The sequence below is a fragment of the Dermochelys coriacea genome, chromosome 8 (genome assembly GCF_009764565.3).
Source record: "Dermochelys coriacea isolate rDerCor1 chromosome 8, rDerCor1.pri.v4, whole genome shotgun sequence".
Classification (NCBI taxonomy): Eukaryota; Metazoa; Chordata; order Testudines; family Dermochelyidae; genus Dermochelys; species Dermochelys coriacea.
In genome coordinates, this window is record NC_050075.1 from 16,846,637 (window position 1) to 16,871,059 (window position 24,423).

The 24,423-nt window shown below is 40.6% G+C and overlaps 1 protein-coding gene across 3 annotated transcripts in view; it reads right to left on the reverse strand.

Annotated features, from left to right (window-relative positions):
- Positions 1 to 9,938: 9,938 nt before the first annotated feature.
- The window catches only part of NR3C1 (nuclear receptor subfamily 3 group C member 1), a 166,878-nt gene continuing 152,393 nt past the window's right edge, over positions 9,939 to 24,423 (reverse strand). For all 3 annotated transcript variants that reach the window (XM_038412004.2, XM_038412005.2, XM_043491397.1), the window contains exons 7-9: positions 17,694 to 17,824; positions 14,437 to 14,594; positions 9,939 to 13,763 (exon numbers count right to left, since the gene is read on the reverse strand). In XM_038412004.2, coding sequence (XP_038267932.1) covers positions 13,611 to 13,763; positions 14,437 to 14,594; positions 17,694 to 17,824 — 442 coding nt within the window. In that variant the 3' untranslated portion in view covers positions 9,939 to 13,610. The remainder of the gene's footprint in view (positions 13,764 to 14,436; positions 14,595 to 17,693; positions 17,825 to 24,423) is intronic.

Genomic DNA, 24,423 nt, shown 5'->3' on the forward strand with positions numbered 1-24,423 from the left:
AAAGCTTCTTCTATTGTGTTCTCGCTCAGCTCTCCTGTAATAGAATGGTAACACTCCCCTGCATGGCCATGGGTTACAGCCTCTTTTAAAGCAGGGCAGAGGCTGGTGGGTGGGGAGGAGGGGGCACAGTGCATGAGATAGTTTTCAACCCTTCCTAGGGGAGTTAGGCACCCAGTGCAAGCACCACACAAAGACTGAGGTGTTACAACATTAAGCCCCAGTTGCAATTTCAAACAGGTTATCTCCCTACCCACCCCCATTGCACCAGCAGGGCCCAGGGCCCGTAGATATTCTCAGAGCCCAGTAACTGGATCAGCCCTTGACCAAAAGACAAGGATAAGAGTGCATCCCAATAGCCTACTAGTTAGGGCCTGCACCTGGAGTGTGGGCAGGCTGGCTGCAAAGACTGGCTCACCACCCAGCAAAATGAGGCATGAGCAAGGGCTGTTGGGGTAGCTGCAGGACTTTGGGAGATTTGCAGACACCTTCTGCGGGAAGCTTTGTGGCTAGGCAGCAGGGGTTTTGAGCAGGTCACGGGCCCAAATGTTGGCCATGGGCAGCCAGCAGCTGCTCTAGGCATAGCAGAGTGGGCAGCTGCCTAGGACAGCACATTTTATGACTGCCCTTGGTTGCTTCCATGGGCAGCAGTGGCGGCAGGGCATGAGGGCGAGCAGGAACAGGAAGGGCCTGCCTGCCTTCCAGGCTTCTGGGGAAGTGCAGTGAGATTCAGTGGGAGTTGGGCTGTTTTCTTAGGCACCTTTACAAACCCTATTCATCACTTATAAGAGCAGAGAGAAGGATGGGGTGCTGTTGTTCACTACTGCGGCTATGCCCATCCTTTGGCCTTTCAAGTGATGGAAGGGGAAAGAGAGACACACAAGTTCAGGTAATGAACTTTATCTTTAACAACACTTAATGAACAGGATGTTGTTTACCATTTTGGGACTGGTAGTACATTGGGGTCATCTTGCTGGTTGTAACCAAGGTTGGTGGAAGCCAGAGTGGGGCTGTAGACAGGCTGCTGGGGTCAAAGCTGCTCAATCAGGGCGGTCTAGCACACAGACACTGAAGGAGCAACCTGCCTACTTGTAGGCTGACTGGGAGCATCCCAGGCTGGGAGATACAGCAAAGCATTGTAAGGCACCCAGGGTTTCAGGGGAAGGGGTGATACAGCCCCTCACTGTCTGGAGTGCACCCCCCAGAACACCGTGACAAAGACCTAAAGAAGAGCTCTGTGTAGCTTGAAAGCCCATTTCTTCCGCCACCAGAAGTGGGTCCAATAAATTCATGCACCTTGGCTCACTAATATCCTGGGACAAACATGGCTACAACATCATGGCAAATAACTTTACAATATTTTTGAAAGGATTGTTGAATCTCTAACAAAGACATCCCTTTATTTAAATGTGGGAACTCATGATATACATTTATGGAGAACCTTCCAAAGAGTATTGCTCAACTATCAATGACTTAGTCTGGAAAAAAATTAGTGCGAGATCTTGTAGGTCTGCATGACCTCATCTAAGATTCTGAGTCCTTAACTCCTTGGACACAGCTGAAATGGTCTCTCTCTCTCTCTAAACATCTAGCTTGGCAATAGCCATTGAGATTTAATAATGGTCAGTCACACTGAACCATAACGTTTTAAAACAAAGCACTCCCACCAGGCTCTCAGCTTCCCAGTGCCGTAAAATGATTCAGCATTTGATTGCCAAATTATTAAAATTAGCATCAATCTTGTTTTCTGTTGATTTTTACAGTTTTAATAGACCAAGTGTAGCCTGCAGCTATTCTGTTACCTGTCTATTGAATCATGCTGTGGTGATGTACTCTACAAATGTAGCCATCTTCCTGTCTGCTGGAGGGGACTTTCTCTAATGGCCATTGGGTGAACAGAGATTCCACAAACACGATGTATTGCTGAAAAGTGACCATTCCCACCACACCATTCAGAACGATGAACGTGGCCAGAACCATTTGACCTATATGGTGTCCAAGTCCTGTAGTATGAATTTGTTCAGGAGGAAACAGAAACCTGTGACAGAGCACAGGTGTGTGCATTCCAGCTTGTGTCCTCAGGAGAGTTTTATTGTAAAGCCATCTGTTCATCTGTTTTCTGAACATTCAAACTAAGTCAAAGTTAGTATAAGAGGCTGGGGGTGTTTGCCTGAAACCTCCCACTTTGTCAGCAGGTGTCTATCCTGTTGGGAAAGGGTTAAGTGCAGCAGGTAGCTTGTTACCCCACCCAGACAAAGGAGATAGGAGTGGCTTTCTAAACCAAGAGAGGATCTAGGGTGTGGGCAGAGCATCACTGAGGTAGGAACCCTTGGAATTTAGCATGCCTGGGGAGAAGAGTTGAGATGAGTTTTATCTAATACAAGTAATTGCCCCCCAGAAAGATTTGAGTTTTTGACTCTACGCAGTATGTGGAATTTCTTTTGAGCTGGTTGGGAAAGGAACCTGCTCACACTTTGTTAGATACTATTTGAGGCACAGCTCCACTTAAAGCCAGCTCAGTAATGGTGCCCACTTCACTTAATTGGATGCAATGCGCTGCTTTTTCAGCCGGTACCACATCAAGCAGCAAGTATAACGGCTGTCCTATCACATTAGCAATGCAATTAGTGGCTGTATTAAATGCTGCATCAGCAGTTTCCCCTCAAATTTTTCCACCTAGTTTATTCTTGAATCAACAGAAGCCTATAATCAGAATGGTGGGGGAGGGGAAAACCAGAAGAGTGGAATCAAACATATAGGTTCATGCTGAAAGCTTAGAAATCATCCTTAATTACGGTCTGGAGCGATACCAAATCTATGATGCATTGTATAGGAATATCTATGCATGCTACAAATACAACCACCCATGACAGTAATTTAGGTCAATTAAGTTTATTCTCCCCTGCCATCAAGTTAAAGATTTAACTTTTAATTATTTTAAGACAGTTACTGTATAGGAAGGATTTTTTTAAATCCTGTGTCAGGGTAAATGATTAGTAATTTTTTTTAAAATAACCTTCATATGCACCAAACTGAATGCTACCTTAGCTAGCAATATTCATACCTAAGTGGAAGTAAGCAATTCATATTAATATGTCTTAGAATGTTACCTTGCATGAAAAATATACAATCTAGAATATGGCCGCACTTTCATATCCTCAAAGTACCTGAAAGATTTGTCTAAAGATCTGTATGCCACATATAGGAGCTTTCATAGAAAAGGACCCAAGATGCTGCATGAAGCTCTTTATTACATTTGGTTGAGGCACCTCTGGAATGTGGTGGTTCTTTAACATTGCTCAGTAACACTACACATACCTGGGACAGGAAACTACAAGGGGGAATTCTAGGAAAGTAGAAAAACATTACTCAAATTGGAGTTTAGCGAAGGCGATAGTGAGTTTACATAGCTATTATAGGAGCCATGTCTTCCCTGTGCCTTCTGCATGGGCCCCTGCAGAAGTCCTGGATTTGATTGCCTTCTTTGGAGACATGCATGTCTAGTCTCATCTGGATAAGCATCACCAGAATGCAGACACCTACATGGCACAGTCAGAGCAAATGAAGGTGGGGGGGCACCCCCAGAACTAATGCCAAGGAGCTCCTGCCAACATCCTCGAAGACAAAAAGTATGGATTGGATGAATGGAAAGCTGGCTAGATCATCCAGCTCAACGGGTAGTGATCAAGAGCTCAATGTCTAGTTGGCAGCTGGTATCAAGTGGAGTGCCCCAGGGATCAGTCCTGGAGCTAGTTTTGTTCAACATCTTCATTAATGATCTGGATGATGGGATGGATTGCACCCTCAGCAAGTTCGTGGATGACTCTAAGCTGGGGGGAGAGGTAGATATGCTGGAGGGTAGGGATAGGGTCCAGACTGACCTAGACAAATTGGAGGATTGGGCCAAAAGAAATCTGATGAGGTGCAACAAGAAAAAGTACACTTAGGATGGAAGAAGCCCATGCACCGCTACAGACTGGGGACAGACTGGTTAAGCAGCAGTTCTGCAGAAAAGGACCTGAGGACTACAGTGGACGAGAAACTGGTTACGAGTCAACAGTGTGCCCTTGTTGCTAAGAAGGCTAATGGCATATCGAGCTGCATTAGTATGAGCATTACTAGCAGATCGAGGGAAGTGATTATCCCCCTCTATTTGGCACTGGTGAGGCCACATCTGGAGTATTAGAGGCAAGGCTGAGGGAACTGGGCTTATTTAGTCTGCAGAATAGAAGAGTGAGGGGGGATTTGATAGCTGCTTTCAACTACCTGAAGGGGATTTCCAAAGAGGATGGAGCAGATGACAGAACAAGAAGTGATGGTCTCAAGTTGCAGTGGGGGAGGTCTAGGTTGGATATTAGGAAAAACTATTACACTAGGAGAGTGGTGAAGCACTGGAATGAGTTACCTAGGGAGGTGGTGGAATCTCCATCCCTAGAGGTTTTTAATGCCTGGCTTGACAAAGCCCTGGTTGGGATGATTTAGTTGGCGTTGGTCCTGCTTTGAGCAGAGTGTTGGACTAGGTGACTTCCTGAGATGTCTTCCAACCCTAATCTTCTATGATTCTATGAAAAAGGAGCATAACAGTACCTCTGACAATGCTCCTGCTAACTGCCCACATTATGAGAAACTGGACTGCATTTTTGCAAGCAATACCACCAAACCCAAAATTGATGTAGTGAATAATGCCACAGAGAACACAGCAAGCACAACAGAGCCTGGAGACCATCCAATAAACCACCGATAGTTCCCTTGGCCCCACACATACCATGGAGTTGGACCAGACAGAGAGTTATTGGGGTCCAAAAGCTATATGACTTAGCAGATGTGGACAAATACATAAGAACCCCATGTGTGCAACCATACTGAAACCACTGGGTAGGACAGCTGTTACCAGAACCCAAGGGAGCTGCACCAGTAAGTGTGATGTGCTGTATTACAGCACAAGTGTGTTGGGGGAATTAAACTTCTCTTTCTGGGTACAGGCTGTCCAGAGCCATGTTTGGTGGAGCTTTGAGCCTCTCTCTCCACTTACTTAGCATTTAACCCTCCCCCAGCCAGTGTGCGCTACATGGCATCTGCATCAGAGACTTAGAGTGTTACATAGTTATTACTCTGCAGTAACTAATCACATAACCACCGGCCACACTTTCTGGGTTCATACCCACTCTCTTACCCGGAGGCTTCCTGATTGTGTTCCTTCCCCCACTCCAGCCACTGCAGACTTACTCCCCCGGCTCAAGATGTCGGCACTATGGGGGTTAAAAATAATATATTGCCTAAAAGTTATCTTTATCGTAGCCCAACATAGAACAAGAATAGTCATCAAAAAGCTACATTGACTCCTAGTTCCATGAGTGCATTCAGCTTCTACTGAAGTTTACAGTTCATGAGTTAAATGCCCCAAATCAGGCAAGACCTTTCAAACTATAGAGACATTTTAAAGCATTCAAATGCATTTCAATAGAGAATAATTACTGCATTTTGCAGAGCACTTTATGTTGATCTGTAGGAGTCATAAGAGACATTAAGGCAAAGGCAGTGCTCAATTTTGGCATGAACTTTGCATGACAAAAGATCTTTCAGCGTTTCCCTTATAGCTAGTGTTTCCCTTCTAGTCCTGCACCAGCTGGCGGGGGAGGGGAGAGGAAAGGAAACCATCCTGGTAAATAGCAGCACTGCATATCTTTCCAGTTTGCCCTTTGCCTTTTGAATATTTCTCTTGGGGACTTGCTTCAGGTTTACACCTCCTATGTAATGACAGCCTGCAGAGGTGCACCTGCCATTAGTAACCTGCCCCCTGCATCACCCATGCACCCACCCTAAAAAAGAAGCATTCAACCTCCCACTCTATGGTCCTCAAACTTTAAAAAAGAAATTACAGGCACCCAGAAAGTCCCTGTCCACTCACTCAACCCCCAATACGGGGGGGCTATCGTATGGGGAAATAATTGGAAGACATTGTACCATTATTAAGGGAACCATAGAGTGGGAAGAGAAGATGGGAACAGTATTCCAGAATTGTGGGAAAAGAAGCTGTTGATCATTGTTGCATGGAGCTGAAGAGTGGGACAACAAGTAATTATGTATTTTTCTGGTTTCCCTCAACACCTGTACTGGCACAAAGAGGGAAGGTATCACCCACAGAGAAGCTGCTGAATCTTCAAAAGAAAAAGAAAAGCTAGAGACAATCTGTCCCATGAAATATTCACTTCACTTCATCACAATAGAGGGCCCAAAGGCAGAGCTGTGGAGGGACAGTTTCCTGGCATGTCCTCAAAAGATCGAAATGGAGCACAAGGCCCCGAAGAGGGACATGATGCAGATAATGCAGAAGCAGACCGCTGTGATGGAGAACCTTTTGATACAAAGGTGAAGCTTTTCACCCCAACTTTCCAATGTTGTGCAAAGTGTAGAGGACAACTGCACTGGGACCACCACTTCAATCAGCCAAGTGACAAGTCCTTCCTGCTGCATTCAACCCCACAAGAGCTAGAGGAAGGAGAATCTTTTCAAGCACATCATCTACAGGCATTTGTGAGAGCCCCTTCACGTGGCCATGCCTGAATATCGTTGTTCTGAAGTTTGCACTGCATGCTTTGTTTAATTGTTTTTATTTTTTAGTGAAGCACTATTACCTTTGTTTTTTGTAAATGCAATAAATGCATTTTCTAACAACTTGACTGAAAATCTTCACTCAGGAATAGCTCCACCCATAAATGGCATAACAGCCACCAGCCCATGCTATTAATTCATAATAAAATCAAACCAACACACATTTTATTGCTTGCAGCATATTCAGTAGTCACAAAAACCCCTGACACTGAGCACAATGCATTCCTGGCCCTGATCCCTTGATGACGTGGCCAATTTTGCAGGGGCTGCCCATAATGTTGAGAAAGTTTCTCTAGTTCCTGCTCCCATCCATCTTCCAAGATTTCTCCCTTCATCTGATAGATGTTGTGCAAAATACAGCAGGTACTTATCACAAAAGGCACATAGTGGTAAGAAATATCCCACCTCTTCATAACGCACCTCCATCCACCCTCCAGCAGCGCAAAAACACGCTCCACTGACATTCTGCAAATACTCAGTAAAATTTAAACCTCTCCTTTCTCTTGTCCGAGTGTCCACTATCAGGCTTCCCAAGCCAGGGAGCAGAGGTTGAGTCTCCCTGTTTGAAAATGGTGCTGGCAATATGAATGGGTGCCAAGAAAGTATCATAGGACTTTGTTAATTTGTCCCCAAGTCTCTGAATTCCTGTAGCTTCTGCTATGCATCCTAGAATGCCCCTTGCAAAAACCACAGAGTGCAGAGCAGAACTGCAGAACGGTGCACCTTGGGGTATCCACCCAGAATGCCAAGCAGTTCATTTGAACTAATGCAGAATTGTGCAGATGCAATGATTAATATGAAATTACTATTGTGAAGTGGTGTGGAAGCACTTTGGTTTGCTAGAAATACATTGCTGCATTTAGATGGAACAAACTACACTGGTTAGAAATGCCGTCAGTAATCTTATCACATATCTGTGTATCCTGTTAGGGAGGTATGAATGTAGAGAAACAGTACTATACAACGTTGGACATAATGTGTGGTAAATGGACAGAATGAGGGATATTACAAATGGTATTCATGCAGGAAATTTAAGATCAGATGGGATTTGTGCATATAGTATAAATTTTCTGTAAGCTCAATGTAATGATTATTTCTGATGTAATTTTCAATAATACATATAAGGGGCTCACCAACTTTGGGTGGAATGTACGTAAGTTTGGGGTGTAAGTAATGCCCCACGTCATACAGGACATTTGAACATATGTCTATACTGCTGTTGAGAGGTGTGATTTCCAGAGTGGGTGGGCAGATTTACACCAGCTGTCTACCCATGCTGGGAATCACATCTCCCAACTGCAGTGCAAACATACCCTGAGAGGCTTGTATGGGAAACATATAGACACTTCTGAGTATTTCACAGTGATTAGAATTCAACTCTGAAATAAACTGATTACTTACCTCAGAACATGCTGTTAAAAAGGTCTTTCACTGGTCCACCATCAAATATTAAAAACTTATATATGTCTATAACCTTTGTTCCCCTATGTTGGGATTGGAGTCATTATTACAGCATTATTCTATCACTGCTATGGAAGAGGGGCAAATGAGCTGGTTATATTTAAAAACAAAACAAAAAACTGTGAGCAGTTTTATTTACTGCTGGCTTCAAAATACTTAATATTGTAGCTTTAAATCTTTAACTGTTAAGGTGACATGCCAGGAAGTGAGTTTTATGGCAGCTCTTTGTTCTAGTGACTTAGGAGTAGTCTGAAGTGAAGAGAGTACTTTTATTATTTGTCAACAACCAGAGTAAAGCTGTTTTTCAACAACACTAATCAGCAAGCATGTTTTCCAAAGTGAGCATTCGCAGTACACCAGCTAGGACCTCTCAGACCCCATAGCCCTTCTTTGTCCAGTATTTATAATGGCGCCTAGCATAGCAGTGAAAGTTTTCTCAATTGTAGCCCTAGACAGTGCAATTGCACTTTTACTTTAGTTTTCTCTTGTGGCTGCAGATGTGTTAAAAGGGAGCAGAGCCAGACACTCAGCACAATGCAGAAACAATGTCACATTTCATTTAAAGGGCAGGATTTGATGGAAACTACCATGGACAACCAAGCATGGGTAGATAGTGGTCAACACGTCTCATGGAGACTAGCAGCCAAGGGATAAACCGCCGTCTAGGACTTTACCCTGTAATCATAGTACAGTCTACATGTGAAAATGGTTTGGTCATTACTGTTATAATGGTATAATTACTGCAGACTTATCTCTTAAGCTGTTGCTGCTCCCTCTTTTATTACTGCTGTGCAAACACAGACTATTCAAACTATGTTGGAACTATGCCTAAGCGGCTTTATACTGTAAACAATGCTTTGTTGAAGACATTTCTTCGCAGTGCTTTCTAGATGCATCTTAAATATGTAGAAAAGTAGTGTTCAGTGGCTATTGTTTTGATTTTTCTCCTGGCATTATTAACTCTTTCAGCTTCCAAACAGCCCCAAAGCAAGGACCTTTTCTTTCCATCATTTACAACTTCAAATGAATTGTAATAATATCAGGCACGCTTTATTTCTAAATCAATTTGTTTTTCCTGGTATCGATTTTAATTCCAATGGTTTTCTTACTTTAATTTAGTTTTACTGAGGGGGCTGCTAAATCTGCCCATTTCAGTGAATTTGAGTTTAACTGTCAGAAATTCATGCACTCCATAACAACTACAGAAGAGGCTGGCTTTAGACCAGTAAGATGTTAATTCCTGTGTATGTGGTGAATGGAAAAGAACAACATAAACTGATTGAGTTAACTGGCTTCAATAATCGTTTTATCAGGTACACAACAAAAACTCTACCAAAACATTTTGGAGCTATTTAATGAAAAAAGCAGAATTTTATTATGTGATTTCTGTCCATTATTTGGCATTGCTGTAAATGGTTCACATTTACTGCAACTTCTGTACAGATGTGTGGTTTTGTATTACCAGAACAGCAAATTTAAAAGAAAAATAAATGTTCAACAGTTCCACACAAGATTTTACAGTCCAACATTTCACTGAGTAGGTGAAAACTACAGAATTGTTACTACAGAATTATTCAGCATGAATAAAAAACTACAACTTTTATTTTTAAACAGGAGTCACTGGTTTTAATTTTTACACTGTTTAAAATTACTGTGATAAAAAATAATGAAAAAAGCTTTTTAATATGCCATACACCAGTATAATATAGGATCTGTCCCCATTATATATCTTTTGTTTAATATACAAAATAGAATAATGACACACTGTTGAATCTATGCTGTTAAGCAAATGAGTTTAGGGTTGGGGTATATTTTCATACACACAGCCTTTTATCAGAAGTAAAACCCTCCAAAAATGTTTAAAAAAAAACAAAAAAACTGTTGTAAAGAGGGTCTATTCCTATCCTGAAAAATTGGTTCCTATGAGACATCAATGGTGCATCAATACCTTGCTTTGGACTTGACAAATGGTGGAGCTTTTAACCACTCAGCTAGTATATAATACAATCCTTTTAAACATTCTCTCATTGGGTTGGCTCCTGCAGTCCTAACTCACACAAACAGTTCCACTGAAGTGTGGCTACGGGAAACAGGATTTGGGCTACTGCTGCTCACTGCTCCAGGCACTTTCTCCTCCTCCTCGCCCGTTCTCAACACTTAATTTTTGTGAGACTACAGAGGCTATTATTTAAGCTAGGTTGGCACTTAGTCCCATACTCTTCCTCTCTTACCAATTGCAAAGTAGATTCTAAATAGAATTTTGTTTTACAAAAACACTGTACAAGATTAAAGTTCCTCCTCTCTCCATCCCATGCCCTGGTTTATCCTATGTAAGGCCATTCCTTTCAGTTTCCATGTGCAATTATAACATACAGCATGTATCTCTAGGGCCGTCCAAATGTCCCTTTGTCAGATGTATGCATTATGTGATAAGGCACTGAAGAGACAGAAATCAGGATTCTCTCTGCTTTATCTAAATTGTAGGTTTTTCCCAGTGCTAAAAGACTAATTGTGCAGGGGACATGTAAAAATTTCACTGCTTGCTAAATGATTACATATTTAAAACGGTGTGGGTTTAACAGCACATACAGAATGAATTCTCTCTTCTGACATCACAGTTTCCTCTTTTCTTTGAATCCATAACTCAAGAATGAATATATGGGCACACAGATCAAAGGGGTTAGAGCTTCTTTCCTTTGAAGTACTTATTCTCACAAGGTAATACTATTTTGTTCATGTACATTTCAGTTACTTTCTATTGGCAAACAAATAACAGCACATACCTTTGTCCACACACACTATGAAATTTCTTGAGAGCTTGAACTGAGGTATCGGGGACTAAAGTGAGAGATTAATGCATCGGAGTGTCTCAGATTAAGTTTTAGATCATTATCTGAAATAAGAACAGTTTTCAAGCTCATCCTTTTAATTAAAGAGCCCTTTTTTAGAGCAAACACTATGAATCTCCTAACTGTACCTCAAACAGCATAAATATTTTCATCCAGTTGGGTTGCCAATGATAGTTAAAATACTTTTTGAGGTTTCGCTTAACTGTTACAAAATGTACATATTCTTTAGAGATCATTCAGAGAGAACAGAATGATTTTTTTTAAATTAAATGTGATATTTTACTCCAAAGTACTGAATACATCTTTTTAATAGGTATAGCGTTCAAAAAAAGATGTAAGAAACGACAAAAATGCAGTTTCCTATTTCAATTGGAAACAAACTTTTGCTGACCATCACAAATGTATAAGTGTATTGTGAACAACCTATGCTCTATATTTACATTTTGCTGGTACCTGTATGCATATTATTGCCAAATTTTTCAAACTGTTTTTGCTATCCCGCGTGAGGCTGTATATGAAATTAACCCCATAAGTTCATACATCTTTTCAGTTTACATTTTTTGCAGTGGAGTCAAGTAAGCCTATAAAGTCTGAAGATTTACTATTGGAATGTGAAGGGTAACCAAACATGGGCTCCAAGTTCCAAGCTGTGGTTCTATACAGTGATCTAATGAATGTAAATTTCAGCCCTAGGAACAACCCACTTAGCATGGATTTCTTCCTTTAAAAAAAGTACCTAACACCTATGCTGCCAGTATTAATACTTCCAGAAAAACCACACTTCGTATGGGTTACCATTCAGCATATTTGTGACCCCTAACCAAAACTATAATCATGTGTCATGATAAAGCAATCTGTTGTCTAAAAATCACTTATTATACACTATACAAGCTATTTAACAATCATTCAATAAATTTATTTTAAAGCTGCAGTAGCCCTTCCCTTCTTTGCTTAGATTAGTGAATATACCAATTACATATATTTGAAACTATAACTAAATATAAAAATATATTAGAGATTTCAGATTTTATCAATTAGATTTTTTCCCCATTTTCTATTACACAAATAACTGGGCCACTTTGAACAAAAATCTAATTTCAGGGTAGCTTAGTAAGTATTTAAATTATGTTTATACAGAAAGTTGTTAAGGTGCACACAGAAAGGGCTACTACAGCTTCTAAACTATTTAAAACATCATTATCAATGGTGACAAGAAGTTCACAATACATATGGTAATTTTATGGCACACTAGTAATTTGACATGAAGGGATGCAGCCTTACAAAGACAGAAGTCTGACATACAATTCTAAACTACAAAATCAGTAGCGGAACCTTCCTGCTCTCCGGGAAAAGAAGATGAACCAATCAGTGACAGATGAAAGTGTGAAAATGGGTGACTAACCACACTCAGGTCTGAGGTCTGTATACCCAGCAAGTTACATGTGTCAGTACAGTTGGTCTGTTTTACGGTTTGCTTAAAGGTAAAGGTCTAATTGAAGAAAACCCTTCAAGAAACAATACAATATTAAAAAAATACTAGGGCATCATTACAAGTCAGTCTCATAAGCCAATAATGGTTTTCCATATCAACTTGTAGGACGAGACATTTATGTGAATGGAAAACGTGAATTTCTCCACGCACAACTATTTTTTTTAAGCTATGCATATTTTTGTGAAAGTTTTCTGATGGGCAGTCAGGACTGATCTTGATATCGATGCAGCCCAAGACTACTGCACATATGGCTGTTGTATGGTATGCAAAAATCAGCTTAGTTTTTTGTATAAAATAACCCGCTCGTTTTCATCCAGTTAGGACTGGGCTAATTTTCTATGATCTGTTTATCCAACACATTTTCACATATACCAAAAATGTGTGTTTCATTCATGTCTACTTGGGTTAGATTTGAGCATACTCTCCCCTCCACCCTAAAAAAACCCAAAAACAACAACAAAAAAACCAAGCCAAATTTTTATGGTCATCTTGACAATTAAAGCAATCAGGTTAGAAAAGCCAAACCATTTTCACATGAATATGCTCAAGGATTAATGGCTAGAGGTCATTTAGGAAAGCTACAAGCTGCCCCACCTTAAAAAATAGTTGTACAATAGGCATCTTGAAGTATTACAAAAAATTATGTAAGAAAAAATGAGCAAGCCTAGTTCACGGTATATAAAGTTAAAGGAAATTGCTAAAACCAGACAGTAATAACTATAAAAGGCACAACTTCCCTTTTCTGATATACACTTGTAAACTTTCTTCAGGTTACATGCTTAAATCAAAATGCTACCTTAACTATACAAAAAACCCAAACCATTTTACTGGAAAAAAAAACACCAGAAAATGTTATCCAGCCAACTGCAGAAATTACTAGCAGCATGCTCGTGTATCAGCCTCTGATCTTGACACCAGTAGTTTTGGTGCATCCATGGATGTTGCACTGAGGGGGAGAAATCCAATTCCTAGCACAGAAGGGTTAATTACCTTTCCTTTCCTCTCCCTCCTCATTCTAATCATCCAATGTGAGCAATCTGCTGCTTCTGTAGCTTAAGTCTTGGCCCTCTGTAAACCACATGTAGTGCATAATTACAAAAGAAACACCGTTGCAAGACAAAATTAACAAGTCTGATAGTTTGTACAAAAAAAGCTATACTTTGACTTTTTCTTAAGGCAATCTTTTTGTATTAAGGCAGTCACTTTTGATGAAATAAGAGTTTCTTGATATTTCCATTTGAATATTTTGGTATCTGATTGCTGATGATTTCTGCCAACATCTCTGGGAACTCAATACTCATGGATTTATCCAAAAATGTTTGGAAGCAAAAGCTTAGAAGATTTTCAACCACCTAGAATTGACAGAGAGAAGATTTAGTCTCACACTAATGCACAGAAGAAACAAACACTGCTTTGCTACTGTACTTCATCGTTATTCATATTTTGCTATAATGGGGGTCTTATAAATACCACTCTAAAATGAGGATAAACACAACATATTTGAAAACTTAGCTAAAACATTCATATTTAAAGGCTGTAATGTTATATTGACTACTGTGTCATTCTGTAATGACATACATAAAATGATAGGATAGAACACTATAATAGATTTTAAAACATTTTTGTGTTACTCTATTTTAATAGAGACACAATCAACTTTAAATCTAGTCAGTTTCAAAACACGAGTTAAAAGTAGTTTCATGTACTATAGTACACTTGCCCCTGAGACTGCCTGCCAAAAATCTGTGACGTGCACAAAGTAGATAAACTAAAAAACAACAAAATTCTCGAATAATTTCCTATTAATATTCTTAGGTGTTGCATATAAAAAGACAAAAAAAACACTTGATTTTTTTTTAAGCTGACAGTGTCCCTTTAACACCTATTTATTAGAAAAACTTCAGGAGAACAAAATATTTTATCTTAACCATTTTAAGTGGTCTGATAAGTTCAGGTTCTAAGGGTACAACCTTTCCACAAACTTATCTATACAGAACACATACAGTGCACATTTAAAAAACTTACATCATGCATGGAGTCCAAAAGTTTAGTCAGTTGATAAAATCTCTGCCAGTTCTGGCTCGAGTTCCCCTCTCTCTTCACTATGGCTTTCCCCAACTCTTTGATGTACGTCATACGAATCTCATCAAACAGAGCCTGACTCTTCAGGCCCTCCTTGGGAACTGAAACATTGAAATTAACCTTTGAGATGTTACAGATCTCAGCTGGTTTTACTATACATATGGTTATAAAAGTGCTCTTTTCACACTAATTCCACTTATATTTTAATATGTTCCTGGGCCTAAGCAGGACTTGTCCTGCAATTGCACTTCCCAACATCTCTGGGCCATTTGAGGTACAAATCTGGGCACCTAAAATGAGGGTAGGGAGCCTCTCTTCTGTGCTCTGAAAGCTTCTTCTCCTGGTGGGCTCAGACAGCCTGGATGAGGCAGCTGCTCGATTAGAATGCAGAGGAGATAAGAACTGGATGGGGAGGTCGGGGTGGGAGAGTAGATTAGGGAGAAAGAGCCTGGGAGTGAATTAAGGAACTAGTGGAGGGAAGACTGGGGCAGACAGGGCAATGAGACTGGAAATGGGAGGGAGGGAGGGAAGAAGGGGCAGATGAGACTGTACAAGGAATGGTAGATGTGAAAGGGGGTATAGGAGCTAGTATGGGGAGTTTGGGACTGGTATCCAGTGAAGTGTGAGAAAGGCGGTGGAGGTAGGAGAGGAGACAAATCAGATAGGGAAGCAGTGTGTTTGTGACAGGAGAACTGGGACTGGCTGGGCAGAGCCTGGGACAAGGAGAACAATCATCTTTGAAACACTTTTACAAAGTATCTCATTCCCCTCTAGTGATGGTCCACACAGAGGATGACAACCTACTACTGCTATCAGTTATTCCATAAGTTCATGGGGCAGATATCTGCATGGTGAATTTAAATGTCCCAACCTGCTGATGACCCATGTATGTGTCAATATGATGCCATATGATGGAATACAGTTTTTCCAGTTTGTTTTCCAAAAACCTAAGAAATTTTATACCCCCAACCCCTCTCCACTGGTAAAAGACATTTATTAAGACTACAAAGTCAAGCACTCAAAAGTGAGGAAATGCTAGAGTTAAGGTTGTCTGTGGAAGCTTAATTTTGCCTTCTTGCAGAAACGCATCATGATACTATCTTTAATTATATGAACACATACTATTTTTTCCACACAAACATTCCCTCATTCAGTGCATAGTCTGGACCCCCTCCATGGATGAATGAGGGCTGTGTAGTGAAGAAAATGGTTGCCTGTATGACCCCTGCCTCATGCGTTTGCAGAAGTTGGAAGATGTAAAATGAATGAGACAGGAACCACAGGAAGAGAAAGGATGGTCTCACACTAAAGGTAGCTGAATGCTGCCCTGGATGCTATCCTTTCTTCTGTCACAGAATCCCAGTGTGATGCTAGGCAAGTCACTTAAACCAGGCTTTTCACAGGTGGTCACTAACTGGTGATCATTTCTGGGTACCTGACTTGAAACCCTGTGGTCTGATTTACAGAAGTGCTTATCATTTGCAATTGAAGTCGATGGGAGCTGTGCCTTGAACATACAAAGTGCTATGTAACAAGCTCTAAACATCAGGTTGTAGGTGTCTCAAAGTGGATACTTTTGACCTTAATCCTCTCTGTACCACATCTGTAAATTGGGGCTAATGCGCCCCTCATCTCACCGGTGTTCTGCGAAAACAAATTCATTACTGTTTGTGAAACACTGAGATATTGTAGTCATGAGTGCAAGAGAAAAGCCCAGGAAGTTAATAATTCTGTCTTCAGAGCAGGGTTTGAATAGTGTAGAACAAATAAGACATAGGGCCACACATAGAACAAAGAGAACAACAAAACATTGAAATAGTGGCACATTAAATGAGTTCTGTACCATTCTGTGCACTGAATGAGGTAAGAGTCCTGAAGGAAAACGAAAGACTATCATAATGCATAAACACAAGGGAGCCAAATTATGGTTGCACAGTGCACTTTAATACTGTCATCTCCTAGCTTCTGAGGACTTGACTTTGCAACCTTACTATTCTTTTAACATTTTTTTGTGTTTTATTATACAGAGGGACCATGTAGTTATATGTACTACTATTTAAAACATATTATAGTAGCATCCATGAACCCCAAAAAGATATGAGCCCCATTCTATAAAGTGCCGCACAACCACATATGAAGGCATCATATCTGTCCCATACACACGAGCATACAAATCTGTAGTCAAACTTGTAAAGTTTATGAAATGTGGATAACTTACCATCAATGTCATATGTAAGTAAAACAAAAAACATGAGCCCAAATTATCCCCAAGCACAAATTCACGTACAGCAAGGGAGATTTCCGTCTCAGTTTGAACCACTGTTGCTTTGTGGGTTATTGTACATGGGATAAGAGAAAGTACTGTTGCCTTCTCCCAATCTTGAATGATGATTCTGATTTGAAAAAGTTTTCTCAGAGGCCAAAAATTCTCAAGCAAAAGTTCTTTTGACAATGTTACCCTAAGTCTCATTTTGAGAAGTGAAAAATCAATGAGACTTGGGCGCTTTTGAAAATTTACCTTTGGCCTGGGGTTTGAAGCAGATTCTTTATTTTGTATAAGAATAGCAGCATATGCATCATCTATAGGATGGTGTCTAGAGAATTAAGAAATGACTTGGTGTAACCTCCCCCAAAATTTGTGCTGTATATCCAAAAAATTCGAGGAGCTTAAAGAGAGCTGTCAGATGGCTGTCTCATAACTTCAGTTTCAAAGGCCCCACAATACATGTAGAAGTGTGGAGCTGAGAGATTATGAATGCTGCCTTTCAAAAGAACCTTTGTCCCAGTTTTTGGGCTTGGAAGGCAAACGCTGCACTAGAGTTCTCTGCCAGGACATTGAGGGAAACTACTCATGGAATAGCTTGGAATTTTGCACACTGAAGATTCTTACTTTGTGATCTTGAAACAAACTTGCATGCATGTACAATAGTTTGAACATGTAGGCTGCAATATTTTACCACTGAATAGGTTCAATTTAATAATATATCCAGTTACAATAATCAGAAGTTCAGTTTCCTTCAATAGCACGATGCAGTCATGTTGGAAGAGTAGCATTTTTGCACAATGCTCAGTAAGAAACTCAAACTTTGAGCTTTAACTCTGTGTGAGATATCTGCCATATCATCAACCTAATACACACATATCGTCTCATGATCTTGCAAGATTAATTCTTCACACAGATTGTGTAACTGGCCACTTACTTGTAGAGAGAAGCAGCAAGGTTTTCATGCAGAGATATTCTTCATATGACACTTGAAGCCGTGATAGCTCATTGGCAACCATAAGCATATGTTTGCATTGGTCATACATACAGGGCAAATTCATTCTCTGCCTGAAAAATAACAGCATAAAAATCAATTAAGTAAAATGTCTAGCTCTTCATAGCTTCATCCTAGGGGGGAAAAAAAAAGATTGCTAATGTATGCACTAAAGTTTCAACAGAAGAATCTTCACTTTCAACAACTGGTGAATTCATTTGTGACTATTATTCTGCTAACTGGATCTAGAGAATGGCCTGAAAGTAAAGGGGGAATAAAGTATTAAAATCCCACTTGGTATGCCGACAGACAAACCCAGTTTCACAACAGAAGTTTATTTAAGCCAGGCCATGCATTCAGTAACCTAGCGGTCCTACTGGTTACCAAAAGACAACTTTTGAGATTTCACCACCATCTTGAGGTAACAAACAGATTTTCAGATCGAGTAGTTTTGCGACAGGTTTCCCAAGACCGGCAGTCCTACAGATTTAACAGTGTGATCCATTGGCTACAGTGAAATGAAATGAGACACTAAGCTGGGATTTTCAAATGGGTCCAAGGGAGTGAGGTGTCCATATCCTACTGAATTTAATTGGGCACCTCGCTCCTTTAGGCTCCCAGGCCAAACTACCAATCTGTTCACCACTAATGACACCATTACATCTTTTTAGAACAACTTCCCCAGTTATAGCTTAGCCCTCAAAACTACTTTATTACTAGTCTTGCATCATGTGATGTTCTCAAAGAGGTTCCAAATCTAGCAGATACATTTTAATACACATAATCAGGTTTCTAAACATGGTTTAGAAAGTGAAGATGAAAAGCACCAGGCTGGAATCAGTGTTTCTGACTGACATACTATGTTTATGCATTGTGATAGACCCAGGGCAGTTGGGTACAACAGAGTAGCAGAAGGCAGATATACTGGCCACTGGATTAGCAGTTTTCTGTTCCCTGACTGACCAGAACAGGGGCTGCTCCAGGCTAATGAGAACACCTGACTCCAATTAACCTGCAAAGAGTCAGATGAGGCCATTAAGTTAATGTGAACACCTGACTCTAATTAAAGCCCTTCTGATACTATAAAAAGGCTCACTCCAGTCAGGTTGGGGAGAGAAAGTGTGGCTGAAGAGCTGAGTAATGAAGATATCCTCAAGCCATCAGTAAGGGAGCCCTAAGGTAAGGGTGAAGAAGAGAGAAGCAGGAGAACTGTGGGAAAGCGCCCCAGGGAAATGTAGCAACTCTGGCAGTGAAAGGCTGGCTGCCAATAGCTGCTGCCACTAGGCTCTCTGGGCCGGAACCCAGAGTAGAGGGTGGGCCTGAGTTCCCCCAACCCGCCACTATAGAAACACCTCCTGGGAGGGGAAGATAGGCCCCTGTCAGGACAGGAGGCTAAACTGTTCAGGAATAAGCCCGTAGGGATAACAGAGACTGTGGGAGTTCTCTCACCAACCTCCTTGCTGCCCTTTGATGAAAAGGGCTTGACTGTAACCCTGGCACTAGAGAGAAAAGGGCTATGTGGAGGGTTGCAGTGAGCCTCTGAGGCTAGCATAAAGCGCGGGACCCATGGGGACAAGGTCGGAGCTCTGCCACAGCATTTATCTTCTCACTCATTCTCCATATCTAATGCAGTGGTTCCCAAACTTGTTCCGCTGCTTATGCGGGGAAAGCCCCTGGAGGGCCAGACTGGTTTGTTTACCTGCCACGTCCGTATGTTTGGCCGATCGTGGCTCCCAGCAGCTGCGGTTCACTGCTCCAGGCCACTGGGAGCTTCTGGAAGTGGTGTGGGCTGAGGTATGTACTGGCTGCCGCTTCCAGCAGCTCCCATTAGTCTGGAGCAGCGAACTGCGGCCGCTGGGAGCTGCGATTGGCCGAACCTGGGAACGCGACAGGTAAACCAACAGGCTCAGCCCGCCAGGGGCTTTCCCCGCACAAGTGGCGGAACAAGTTTGGTCTAATGAAATCTGCATCAGGATGGGAAATCTCCTTCTTAACAATCCTGTTTAGTTTTCCACCTGGCAATTACAATTCATTGCTGTGAATATGGCTCTCACAGGATTACAACTGAAGGAGAACAAGAACTAGGACCACATCAACTCTGAAAGTGGCAGGAAGGAGAAGAATAGAAGCTGCATTCACGCAAATTGTTGGGGGGGGGGGGGAAGGTGGGAGAAGATAAACAGAAATGATAGTACACAAGATAAATAGTTTTAAATAGGGTGATTTTCTAATTTTTCAATGAGGTGTTAGCATGTTTTTTTTAAAACATTTAATGTAGTCTCCCTTAACGCAGACCTTACTCTATTACTTTTCAATTTATAATCCAAGAGCTTCAAATCACAATATAATATAACCTCCCTCCTGAGGGAATTCTGTGCCACTGCACAAGTGTAGAATTAATGCCCCCCCTCCCCCCAAAGATTCTCCCCCTGCAGAATAACTGTTTCTGACAGGGAGGCAAAGGAAAGCCATGAGAGGTGTCACACCGCAATTACCCTTTTTGCTCACCAGAGGCTGATGTGGCACCAGAAGAGAGGGCAGCTGGTTGGCTCTTGGCCAAGAGCAGCCAGCCACAGAGAGGGCCAGGTGAAGAGGCATGGCATATGGGGGGAGAGGGGGAAGACAGACTGGGGTTCAGAACAACTAGTAGGGGGACACACTGGGGTGGGGGCACAGAAGCTAGTGGGGTGACATCAAGCCAGGGGTTGAATGGAGTAGGGGTGCCGGGACCCATGGACAGCTATTTCTGGCTGAGTGGGGGTACACGGCCACATGGGGACTGGAGCATTTGTGCCTCGCTGAATGGGAGAGGCTAAGGGTCAGCCAGGGTCTGCATCTCCTTAACAATCCCCAACCAAAAACTTGTTGTTGGGTAGGGGTAGGAGAGAGACACAGCTCTCCAGGTCCACTCCCAGACTCCTTCCCAGCAATTATATCCCTCTCCCTCTGTTACCCCTGTCTCCCCCAAGCTTTTGCATTGCTTCTGAGGGGTGCAGGAAATATGTTTCTGCATTACAGTTTAAATGAATTACTACTCCAAGTTCTGTAGTAATATGCCTAGTAAGGAATCTATTTGTCAGAAACATTTCCAGAATCTTTTTTGCTGTCTACATTGTAACAGACATACTCACTGACAGGTATCTTGAAATAAATTACCAAAATAATTGAAACTGGAGTGATTATACAGTGTTATTTTGACATAAAATATGCAGAATTTTGCAAATTTTAAAATATTGTGTGCAGAATTCCCCCAGGAGTAAAAATAGGTCTTGCGTATGAAATTTTCCCAATATTTTCAGAGCTAGGATAATTTTTCAGGTCTCCTTCTACTACCCCATGCAAGAGAAATATACAATATACACTCACAAAAATGTTTAGCTCAGGAAATGCTATTTAAAAAAAACTAATTGAAAACAAGATGACATGCTTCTTCCACAAGGACACAATAAAAAAAATACAGAAAGAATATGAACTGAGAGGGGCAGTTTAAGAAATTGGTGACTGCACAGCAAGAAACATGGACCATTTAAAGACTATTATAAACTAATCTGAATAAAATTCTGGAAAACCCTGTTTACAAATGCATGTTGCAGTACCATTTTTTGAACTGTATTAAAACTATTATTTGTGGCATTTTCCTATATCATCTCTAGAAACTAAAGCTTAATTCCAGAGTTTAACAATCAAGCAACAGCTGAAAGAAGTAATCTTACAAGGCAACAAGTCATATGGGGCTGTGAATAGACATTGAGATCTACCTTTTCTCTGGGATCTTGACATAAATCTACACTAAGTCTGCTAATTTTCTGCTGTCTCCTTTAGGTATCAAAGAGTAATTTAAGTGTTTTAAACTGAGTAATTGTAACACATTTTGTGAGAAGGCTCAGCAATTTTCCTCTTGTAAAATATTACCATTTCTGGGCAGAAGGTTAAAATAAATATTATGAAACAGGCCAGTCTATTTATTTTTATCTAGTATAAATACACCCATCAGTAAACATCTGGGTGCCTGTACAAAGCCAAACACAAACTTTATTACCAAAGCTACATAAAATGCACTCTCTACCAAAAAAAAAGAGTATAAACACACCCTAGGTCCCTTCAGGCAAGGCTAAGTAAACAGATGAGCTTTGCACTGTGTCCTGAAGGGCAACAGACAGGCTGTGTCAGAACGGGAAAGCTAATTCAGTGGTGGGTTCTCAATGCTAGAAAACAGTCTGGGAGCAGGTCCCAGACATTCCACTGTGAGATCTCCTGGCAGGAGAGCATCAGATGATCTCAGCTGCCACAGTGGTGCACAGGGAGGAAGAAAAGGGACAAAAGGATTATGTACAAATGATGGAGGGAACCAACCAAGATTCAGGACTCCTGGATTCTTTTCCAGTGCTATCCCTTACATATGGCCACACAGCAGGAAAGGAATTTAAGAGCTTTATGAATTTGTAGGGTGACCAGATAGCAATTGTGAAAAAACGGGACAGGGGGTGGGGTAATAGGCGCCTATATAAGAAAGTCCCCAAAAATGGGACTGTCCCTTTAAAAACAGGACATCTGGTCAGCCTATGAATTTGTTTATCCACATATAAAATGGGTATAATATTTAATGATGGTACCTAAGATGGCCTAGTCTTTGGATAGTGCATGAAAAGCAACACATACGCAAAGTGCAGAGGAATTATTATTAGGTAGGACACAATAAATACAGAGGTCTGAGTGGGCGTATACAGACATACCACTGGTTTCAGAATAGTAATACAGGTGACTGGTAACTACAGAGTAGTTTAATTACACTATAATTGGAATCAGTGATTTTCCTTTCCAGTATGTAATTACTGCCTGTTCTTATAAGTGGAGCATTAACTAGATGACTGCATTACTTATTATTCCTCTTGTGGGGTTCTTGTTTTGATAGTGATTTTAAAACTGATAAGAGTTGGTCACTTTATTGTTTCTTATAAATCAATTATGTTTCATTCTCTTGATCAGCTACACTGCAAGGAAACAAACTGGTGAGTTATTTAACAATCAAGTATCTCCGTTTTTAGTCATCTGCCACTCTCATGCCATTGGTATAGTAAAGAGGTACACCATGTGTTTCAAACATAAAATAATGGGCCAGTCTACAAAAGCAAGAACTGGATACTAATGCTTAGAACTGCTGAGTTAGTGCTAATATCAGACGCTACTAGGAAATCCTAGCTCTCATTGCATAAACTCTTATTCAAAGTGTGCTATCCTATATGCCTACTTTATTTTACAATGCCAGAAAAAAAAAACCCAGCCAGCCAGCATCTGGATGCCACATCTCCCATGTACAGCAAAATTACATATGCTTTTATTAGAAAGATTATGTAGTTAGATTATAATATTCTGTTTTAAAGACTGCCTTCTCTGAACTGATCTTAATAAAAATATATAGGATTTTGGAGTAAACCTAACACAGAATATACAGCGCTAGTTAAAATCTATATAATTTACAGTTAAAGGGCACATGAGGTTTGTGTGGGACACGAGGGAGTTAAAGGCATGTGACTTTCAACATTTGATACGAGTCACTCGGCTCTATTAAATCTATGAAAGAATAAAATCAGTAAACAAGGTGCTGACACTGAACAACAGGCTATACTGATTCAACAGTCTGATGTACAAAAATATTTTTTTAAAGAAATTGTTCTGGGAAATAAGAACTTGCCTTTTAAAAACATTTTTCAAAAAGCTAAAATATTTAGTTTTATTTTCTTTCCACTTAAATTTTACAGGGTATATAACACTGGAGAAAATGAAACAGAGGAGCAGACCTCAGAGTTAAGAACAGAGAGCTGCTGAAGTGGTGAGCAGGCAAATGAGAATAGGAGTTTCAAAACATGATTTATAAAAACCTTTTTATAAGGCCATGCAGCCATTACATGCCGTATACTGCTTCATGGCCACAAATGCATGTGATTTGCTGTTGCTTAATATGTTTCACATACAACTGGGAGGCCTTCTCTTGAAGACAATATTTGAAATATGCAGACGTGTGCTCTGATATAAAGTGCGTATTGCATGGTAATTTTGGCAGTAATGATACAGCACTATAAAATTTCACTTTTTTAGTCCCAAAATACTAAAACATGTTCTGGAGCTTAGGATATGGTGGGCTGCCAAGCTCAACCCCAGCTTTTAAAATGGGTCATATAAGAATATGCTATAATGGTGCATTTGTAAGCCAATACACACACACTTTGGATGTGTTCTTTTTACATTTCAAATTGTAATGTGATGCCTTTGTTAAGCATAAAAATATTAATCCACCAAAGAATATGGTTCCCACATGGGAAAAAAATTTAAAATGTGATTTTGTACACTCCTCCCAGCGTGGGTTTTTTTTGTGGGGGGGGGGGAGTTAAAGAAATTTTGAGTTCAATGGGTGTTAGGAATCTAGATGCTTTTGAAAATCCCAGTAGGTGGCTAGATACTTTTAAAAATCTGCCCCTTAATTTCTCTGTCTCAGTACCCATATGTAAAATGTAGATAATACTCACAGGGTGTTGTGTGAATGAATACACTAAAGAAGCTCAGATATTATTGAGATGGGGGGGCAACATATGAGAAGCTGAGATATAAAGAACCATTTTTCAAAACATTCTGCATAGTTTACACATTTAAATCCCTTATTTTTGGAATAGCATTA